We start from the raw sequence: 10103 nt of genomic DNA, 5'->3' as shown, positions 1-10103 counted from the left end.
CCAGAGACTGGTTACACACATTGTACTCAAGTTAGGAATCGAAGCCGGGCGTGAAGAGCGAACAAGGCTCCACGACACCATGTACTTACCGTACTGTTTCTAATAGACGCTTTCGACGTGTATCCTTTCGAACATTATCATGACCCAGCGTCTCTTGGAGATCTGGCCCTATTCGTTACGGCCCTATGAACAGATCAGTTAAATGTGGGCTCAATTAGAAGCTTATTTATCTGTCCTTGGTTTTCATGCGTTTACATGGACTGTTAGGCGCATATAAAACTTCCAGTGCGTACCCGCTTCCGTCGCGTGTAACAAAGGTATACTGTCACTATTTGAATACCCGCAGATGAGGGTACCCATTCAAGCTTTGTTATCGTTCACTAAACCTCCTACAAATTTAAACCATCTTCTAATCTCGAATATTTAGCTTGTTTTACAAATACTATCTTTTAACTAATGTGCAGAATACGGCTTTATAATGCCAACTTTTTTTGACAGGGGGGCGGGGGGAGAGGATATTTGTACAAGTAACACTTGTCCCCAACTTGTATTTTCACGATTCAAACAAACCAGAAGGGGGCTTCCCCCTCCCCCGGCTGGGTACGGCACTGCACATGAACCGTGTGTGAACGTTGCATTTACCGAATTTACAAAAACAAGGTGTTCAGTTAATTATTTTGTTATTTGTGCAAATTGCAAGCACCTCTCATCACAAAGTGATACTAAAGGAATAAAGCCTGAATGTGCAATAACAAATTATTCAATAAATTATGTCGTTATGTGTGCAGTGTGAAAGCACCTCTCATCGCGAAAGGAAACACAAAATGTGGTATGAAACAATCAGCATGATCTCAGTGAGAACAAACATGACAAATTAATTAGAGTTACCATGATGACATCTGTCAATGTTTTAACTACCAAGTTGACGTGAAGACATAGTACATTCTCCGGACTGGTAGCATATCGCTACCCCACTTTGGGTACAGGCCTGTGGAGACCTGGGGGTGGAATAGGTCTTCAGTAACCCTTTGCTGTTTCTAATAGAGCCTATTTTAGTAAGCCTGTTATAAATCAGAGGTCTGACGTCTATAGGAAAAATATTTCTTTTCTACCAATTTGGTTTTGAAACATCTATGGGAAGAGCAAGTCTGTTAAGATTTATCAGAACAACGTCATTCCACTCCGTTCGTCTACCGTTACGCCGAGATACGATGGGACGAAAGCAGAATATATCACCTTGGGAGTAACGTAACCGAATTCATCAGTTGATTCCTCTTAACGCTGCACAACCTTGAAAAGGTTCAGGCCCATTAGAGGAGGGGGTAGGTAAGGGGTTGCGGCCCCAACTGTTTCCCACCAATATAATTTCATCAACAAATTTCACAATGAAAAGTTTGTTTTGCTTGCTTATTCAAGTGCATCGAGTTACGTGTACATTTAAGATGCATATATGTGTCTGAGAGCAGGTGTATGCATAAGCTTCTATTTACCTATACGTATGGATTGTTTAATTTTGCATAGTACGACTCTGAGGGTTGTGTGATGTTAGTTCTTTGCGAAGACCGGACACAGCGTGAACACAAACCTGCGATGGTCATTTTAAGGGCGTTTTCGTCAACTACTGTTGTCGTCACACCTGGTTCTCTTCGCCAAGCCGGCCTGTTACAACAAAATGCTGTTCTTGTCCGAATAATTGTCTTTGTCAGATGAAAACTAAACAAGGAGGAAAAATCACTAATCATAAAATTCAACGTGTCGGGTTAATTTGAAGTTAATTGCCTTTTCAAAATATAACTTGCAAATGTTTAATCTGGATAGACAAATTTTCTTTATCGAATGCAGAAATACAGGAAGAATCATAATTAAAAATCTTATTGATTTGTGGTTTATTTACTTTTAAGTAAAACCTGAAATAAGTAAATACAAGCAAAAACATGCTCAAGTATGACTTTGTTAATTTAATAAAAACAAACTTTGATTTGTGCTTTATCATTTTTCATTTATTTAAAACAAAAACACAGAGACAGTTGGGATAATAGTCTGAGGTCGGGATCAGAAGTTTTTGCTCATACGTGACATAAGGCTGGGTTAGATGTCTAATAAATTCCCCCCATCGTTCGGGTCGGTCATCTCCCACTTGTCAGACTCCCCACTTGTCATACTCCCCACTTGTCAGACAGCTTAAAACAACAACCTTTATGGTTGAGGGCACATCAGGTGTGTGATATATTCCCTTAAATCCGAATAGACTGGTCCTGTCGTCAACAACTGTCTGAAAACTGGTACAAAATAAAACAAAATTTATACAAATCAGTGTTTATTCCATCATCTAATCACGTGTCTTATATCATATAGCTACTAATTTCAGTAAGAACAACTAGGATGAAACAACAAACTGTGAAAAAATAAAAGATGAAGTGAAAACAAACATAATTACAGTTTAACCAAGCCGTTTGCCAATGTCTGGATCATAACATTATGAGTGAAGGGGTGCGTGGTAGTTAAAAAATATTCCACTGTCTGACAACTGAGTGTCTGACAAATGGGAGGACCCATTCGAGTCAGTAATTACTGCTGTTTTAACTATTTATTTACAGGGTGATGAATAATGTTTGGTTTTGTCAGGTAAATAATCCGGTATTAATTTTCGTGTTGATACAACATGATACAAGCATGAACATATAATAGAAATATCAAAAGATAAAAGAAAATGTCGAACTCATAGCGACGGAATTCAGTCAAAAATTCCATTTTCACATTAAATTGCCCGGTAAAAGAAAACATACATCCATGTTTGATGGTGGCTAAAAGCTAAACAAGCAAGAAATGTTTTTTCGATGGTGAGGTATTTGTTACCGGTATCAAAGTTGTGTTTTGGACCTTTTGGCGAACAACCTATATCACGACTTTTTATTATTGATTAAACACATGCTCATGATATAGTTGGAATCGTACGATATATTCTGCTTGTAGCAGAGATTTCTAAGTATAGAATGAATTCTTCGCTTCTATTTATTTGATACAGCATACAAAGACATAACGCTTAGCCGTTGATTTTGTTGATATGAATCCTACCTACTGAACGCATTCGTAATATCTTCAGTGTTTCCTTGTTTCTGTCCATGGGGATATTTCCAAAACAAAACCTATACATTTTTGTCTTATTTGTTAATTGAGTAACATAAACCCGCCCGTATCCTCGCACAGTTATCTATCCGTAAACTACAATCGCCAGATTGTTAATTGTCCATTATCTTCCCATAAATCACGTCTTCGGCGACGCTTGATTGTCCCTCGAAGCTAATTACGTGCTCATTCAAACCCTATTATATCACAATGTAATTATCCGCATTACCCCCGAACCACGTCAAGCCCTTATGACGTGTCGCTGAGCTTCTTAGATCCAAACAGTTTATCGAGACTAAATCCAAACGTACTTAATATCGCATAACTACATGCATTATATGATTACAAGAAAACAATGCTTGTAATTAAAGATAATCGCTTTAAAAAGGACGTTATTCAAGAGGGATTCTTGATCTAGGGTTTTCGATAGCCATTTTATTCGTGGTCAATAGCCCGTTAAATCACGTGACGAAGGGCTATATAAGTAAAACATTACTACCGGGTTAATATCATTACGTCAGTAGATAATACATATACTGTTGGTACCAAGTGGAACCGATTTCTAACTGTAAAGGGATTTGGAGAACATCCAGGTTACTGTGTGTGAAAATGAAGGAAGGAGTGACTGAAACGCTTGGCGTTTTAACTGTGGACATCGATATTCACTATGATTTGGATATGACCAAGTTCCCTGGTGTTGACGATCCGGATTGTATTCAGGAGCCTACGCTACTGTTACCGTCTCAGAAGATGAACGAAGCCTGGTTTGATGCGATTACACAATATGATGAGCCCGAGTCTGACGAAGAGGAGTGCGACGTTGACGACAGTGACACGGAACCTGGCGACGATGGATGCGTTTTCTGTGACGCTCTGGTATCTGGCGAAGACAACGACAGCGATCCTATTACGACAAAGCCATGTTACTCAACGCACAATTCGCCGCGCATGTTGTACTTTTTCAACGGTAAGATTTGCCTTTATTTTGTGTTTTAAAAACTAATAGTAGGATTTACGGTTAAGTGCAACACTGACAGGAAACAGTCTAATTTAAATCCAAATGTGTATGCAGTGAGTGCAGCACAATACAAAAGCACCCCACCCCAGAAAAGTAGCTATGTGTTGAGGCGGAAGGACGACACTTTGCATGCGCCATGATGTAAACTGCAGGGCAAGAAAATCATACACCAGGTTTGATGGTGGCTAAAAATTAAACAAACAAGAAATGTTTTTTGGATGGTGATGTATTTGATACGGGTCTCATATTTCTGTTTTGGACCTTAAGTTTGCATTGTTTCGGTGACTGTTTTCAGCCTAGTAACGTTCTGATAATGTTTGTAATTATTTGGTGAAATCCAATCCAACTGTATACTTTCTTTTCCCCTTCAGTTTAGTTCGAATGGTATCTGATGTAGATTGTGCTGACTTAATATTTTCTTCAAATTGTAACGTTATTTTATAGTCAATAGTGGTGGGTGTTAAAATGGACTACATATGTTTATTTCTGACGATCAAAATTAAATAATGTCGTTTTGATTTGCTCATATAAGTTTCAGACCAGTTTATTATGATGACAGTCTGTCACTAACTGATCCAAAAGAATGATGGTTGGTTCGTTTGTTGTTTAACGCCGCACTCAGCAATATTCCAGCTATATGACGGCGGTCTGGAAACAATCGAGTCTGGACCACACAATCCAGTGATTAATATCCTGAGCATCGATCAACGCAATATTTTATCGATGACATGCGAGCCTGACCACCCAATCTCGTGAGTCGCCGCTCAGGACAAGCATAGTCACCTTTTACGGGAAGCATGGGTTGCTGAAGACCTATTCTATACCGGAATCATCGCTGGTCAAAAAGAGTGATGACTCGTTTTATGTGAATAACTATATATTAGGTCAGTGGTGGGGGCTATCGGTAGGTTGGATATGCATACCCTGATTTTCGGTGATCCAGTCATATACTAGTAATTTTCACCGCTATCGTACCTGTTACGCCTAATGGAATCTGTTTCGGGGGATAATCGAGACTGGGGATATCTGCCGTTGACGTTTTATATTTAAGCGCGTTAATCGCATGCATGTTTCGGATGGCTGTTACCACGTGTATTTAAATCATCTTTGTCCTTTACAGATTCCCATTTGATTGAATATGAGACTGTGGAGATCATGGAAGGTGAGCATCCAACAGAATCAATACATCAAGGACACGAAGGTCAAGGACAGGAATTCGAGTGTACAACTGACGAAAAGACATATTGGTTGAATAGCTCTAACCAAGACAATTGTATCCAACCCTCAGAACATGAGCCAGCTGAATGTGTTATTACCGACTTACAGGACACTTCATACACACAGCTTACTCCCTGTCAGTATGTGTCGGATTCAAATTCGTCACATCAGTCTCAATATATGGACACATGCATAACGGAACAGCTTCCTCTCTTCATTGACTTAGTGGACGAGTTATCTCCCTTTCTCTCCCCAAGCGGCCATGTTAGATCACGGAAGGGAGATAACTCCATGGACCAGTCGGTCAGTGACGATGAATTTAGATACTTTCTTGCATCCGATGAGGGTTTGATGACAATAGACACGTCTAATACATCAATTAGTCACAAGAACTGTAAAAACGCCACAATATTTCCCAGAGGATCATAAAGGGGAACAGGAGAGTCACTATTTGTGATCGAGAATAAAAGGGGACGCAAATTATTCTTATTCACTGGAAGAACTGCCTCACACGAATCATGGGTGCGCACAGATGCCCTTATCCTCTCCCAAGATGCACTCTTCTTTGTGGATTCCGGGGTAGAAACATTCCCCAGAACACCAAGCATATTGTACGAGTCGACATATTGAGGTCAGGATGGAAACTCCGAATGGCTTGGCCGAAAGAATGACATCGCACCCCACCGCCCCAACATCTGTGTCAACAACTGGTTTGTCTGGACCAGGTTCGATTATTCATTGGCCGCCATGAAAAGTCAGTGCCTGTAGCGTAAAACAACATCCCACCCTCACACCAAGACGTACTAGATTTCTTACTTACGAATATATGAATAAATATATTCATTGTGATATTCCAAGGAAACACAGTGCAGTGATCAAAACCATTTTTGAGTTCTGCATTCATCTATATACATGTATTGTCATTTTCACATATTTGTTATACGTTTTTATTTATGAGTATCAATTACATGTATTATACAGAAAACATATTTATTATCATCTTGATATTTGTTTGAAAATCATGCTATTTATTGAAATAAACATTATATTTTCGTTACAATAACGTCTCCCCTCCGGATCATATTTTTATATACTTTTTACTTTTTCGGGTATATTTTATAGATTGATTTATGTACGAACTTGTTTTTAATCATCTTAAAGTTTGATTTGGATCTGTAAACACAACTCAATAGAAGTTAAGAACGCCCAATTCTTTCACATTACTAGACCCGTGAAGATCCGGGGAGAAATAGGTCTTCAGCAACACATGCTTGCCGTTAAAGGCGACTTTGCTTGTCGTAAAGACGCGACTAACTGGATCGGGTGGTCAGACTCGCTGACTTGGTTGATGCATGTCATCGATACCAATTGCGTGGATCGATGTTCATGATGTCAATCACAGGATTGTCTGGTCCAGACTCGATTATTTACAGACCGCCGTCATATAGCTGGAATACTGCTGAGTGCGGCGTTAAACAACAAACCAACAAACAAATCCTATTACTAGTTAATCGGTTATGGCATGAGTAATATAGTAACATAAAAGAATCTTGAGTTCTTTAACTGTGCATTACAGCTTTATTATGGTAATATAAAATAGTTGGGTGTTCTTTAACTGTGCATTACAGCTTTACTATAGTAATATAAAATAGTCGGGTGTTCTTTAACTGGACATGGTAGATGAACTATAGTGACATGAAGTATATATATTTATGGAACCGATGCACCCCTTATACCGCTGATAGCGATCTGAGTGTAACGAGCTTCGGCTCTGATAACAACACAAACTTTATTTTAATTGACATTTATGATGCAGGGACGCTCGGGGCTAGTCACACCAGACTTGCCCTCGGGGTCCAACTGAAAAGGGACAATTGATAAGGATCCTGATTTGTGTTACGGTGTCACTAAACACGAACCAAATAACATGAGTAAACTTTTTCTTCTGGCATCAATGCTATATGGATCTTTTCAATTTTTATCAAAAACGAACTTTTTATCAAACATACTATCAGTTATTGAACATCATATGATGTTAAAGTTGTGTCAATAGAATTCAATTCAGTAACCAGACCCTTTGATGTTTTCGGGTTGAATTGAAACTATGCAATAATTTGTGACAAAGACAAATAGCAACGCTTGCTCTCCCACGCTATAATTGACAGGAGCATCAATGATAGTCGCTTGATTGTTCGGCGAGATCTTTTGTCGTTTAATTTAGCATTAGCCACCCTATGTAACGGACATTTTCCTTGCTTTGTTAATCGTGATAGCTGAAATTCACAAGTTCAGCTGGCAGAGTTTCAGCGAGATAGGCATAGTTTTCATTGCGTAATAACAAGATGATTTCTCGGGGGATTGACATACAGCGTGTTGAATGACGGCCATGGGGATATTTAGTTAGAAAAATAGTTAGATAGTTATTATCGCCTTCGTTGTGATGATGTCGTCGCCGCTACTTCAACCCCTCGTCGTCGACATCAACATCACCTACGAACTGGATATGTCCAAGTTCCCAGGTCTGGATGACCCACAACATATGTACCAGCCTGCTCTGTTGATAGAATCCCCAGAGTCCCGCGTCTCGTGGATCTCCGTGTTGTCAGAGCATGGCGACGTTGTAGAAGACGCCTGGGCAACGTCGGATGTCGACGACGATATTGGCTACACATATTCCGGACACAGCCACAGCATCGAAGAGGATTTGTACACATTGATCGGTAAGTACATGAAATACTGGTACCTTGTATGGAATTGAAACCTATTTTAGTGTTTGCTTAGCCCTAATGCTATCAGTCAAAAATATAACTCTTGTCAAATTCAGACTTTATTCATAAAGACGGACCTACCAACAGCAGTAAAGTGATTGTTGTTTTGCTCCGCTGTCGGCAGTGTACAAGTTAATCACGGGGCTGGCAATGATCCAACGCCTCCGTGGTCTAGTGGATAGAGCGTCTGATCGGAGAACGGAAGGTCGGTGGTTCGATCCCCGGCTGCGTCATATCCCCTGGCGTTCGGCAATAAGGGGCTGAACCAAGAAATGGTCGGCTTGGAGTCAGTATACTCAGTAGAGAGAGAGAAAAAAAATACTCATGAAAGTAACGTTGAACACAATCTCACCTCATCTCTTTACGGCAAAAAAGCCAAGGCCGGGTTGGGCCGGTGAGGTTGAAAGGGATTCAACGTCATGGGGTTATTGCGCTTTTGTATCGATGTGTATGCACGTGTGTGGCTGTTTGTAGTAGTCCGGACTTTACCGATTTTGTAATGTCAGCCCACAGAGATTGGCTGTTTAGCATGACACCCTATTCATACACAATATACTGACAGTATATGAGTCGACCAGTCATTGTTTAGCCCCTTAAAGCCGAGTACCAGACAGGGTAACAACAAGTACCACCTTTTAACGTCTTTTGGTGTGACGGGGATCGACCCCGGACCTTCCGCTCTACCACTAGACCACGGAGGCCGTCGCCGAGCGCTAGGCGGGGCAACAACCCGTACCGTCTTTTGGTATGATACGCCCGTTGATCGGACCACCGTCGGCTGGGAGTCAGAATAATGAGACACGGAATTTCACCCCACCTCATCTTACCTGTAATAATACAGTTTGGACCAAGAAAACCAGTGGCATATTATTGGTGGACACACTCGGGTGCGATCACATACACAAAACCAGAGTTATCTTTCAATTTGTTCTCGTCACTATATGGCCGAGATATTGCCGATGTGACGTAAAACTTTAACTTACTCACTCACAAAACCAGACCATACATTTAACCAACCGATCCACATTTGAGTGATATTGTTTGTTTGATTATTTGTTCTTTAACGCCGTTCTCAATATTCATGCAATATGACGGCAGTTGCTTAATACTCGAGTCTGGACCAGTGATTGACATCATGAGCATCGCACTACGCATTTGGGATACGATGACATGCATCAACCAAGTCAGCGAGCCTGACCACCCGATCCCGTTAGTCGCCTCTTGAGATTTATTTTGCAAATAGGTTTATTGATAACTTGTGACGAGACAGGAATTCAGATGGAAATAACAAAAATGAAACTTCGATGAAAATTTCATTCTCCGAACGCTGGGAAGGATATGGACCTTTTGAATATATATGCGTAAAACCTCGTATGTCCACATTTAAGTGATATTGTTTGTTTGATTATTTGTTTTTGAACGCCGCACTCAATATTCAAGCAATATGACGGCAGTTGGTTAATACTCGAGTCTGGACCAGACGATCCAGTGATTGACATCATGATCATCACACTACGCATATGTGCGTAAAACCTCGTATGTTCAATTTTTCAGATTCCTGCAATTTGTCACCTCCTAGCGACGCCACAAAAGGTCCCCCGAATGACGTCATATATGCCATGCCATCTGATGACGAACTGGACCTACTGGAGATGGTATATGATTCTCCCAATACGGATGTCCATATGCTTAATAGGACAGGCTGTTTCGACAGTGTGTACCACCAAGACAATTACTATCTGAGCAACGATCACCATGGGAACCAGTGGCGACACACAGCATCCTCTTGTGATGATGTTGCAGCTTTGTTCCGGGAACCCTGTGCCACAGAAGGTGTGTGTCAGTCTTGCAGCATGTATGCTGCTTACCTTGGAACTTGTCTTCATCACCTACGCCTTGGTGATGAAATGACAAACGCTACCCCAAGAATGTCATCAGATGAATGCGGAACGCGAAGTCGAAGAGAGTCGTAG

The 10103-nt window shown here is 40.6% G+C and overlaps 2 protein-coding genes across 2 annotated transcripts; both read left to right on the top strand.

The window, feature by feature from the left end:
- The first annotated feature begins 3735 nt into the window (after positions 1 to 3735).
- Positions 3736 to 5791, top strand: LOC139443392 (uncharacterized). The gene is made up of 2 exons (XM_071224381.1): positions 3736 to 4093; positions 5265 to 5791. Exons 1-2 carry the CDS (start codon positions 3736 to 3738, stop codon positions 5789 to 5791), a joined length of 885 nt encoding a protein of 294 aa, XP_071080482.1.
- A 2011-nt stretch (positions 5792 to 7802) lies between these two features.
- On the top strand, positions 7803 to 10103 carry LOC139443396 (uncharacterized). The gene is made up of 2 exons (XM_071224384.1): positions 7803 to 8082; positions 9685 to 10103. Exons 1-2 carry the CDS (start codon positions 7803 to 7805, stop codon positions 10101 to 10103), a joined length of 699 nt encoding a protein of 232 aa, XP_071080485.1.

This window comes from Haliotis cracherodii, unplaced genomic scaffold (assembly GCF_022045235.1).
Source record: "Haliotis cracherodii isolate W230 unplaced genomic scaffold, xgHalCrac1.p SCAF_5, whole genome shotgun sequence".
Classification (NCBI taxonomy): Eukaryota; Metazoa; Mollusca; class Gastropoda; order Lepetellida; family Haliotidae; genus Haliotis; species Haliotis cracherodii.
The sequence above is the reverse complement of the archived record's forward strand: the minus strand, read 5'-3'. Positions and strand labels throughout refer to the sequence as shown.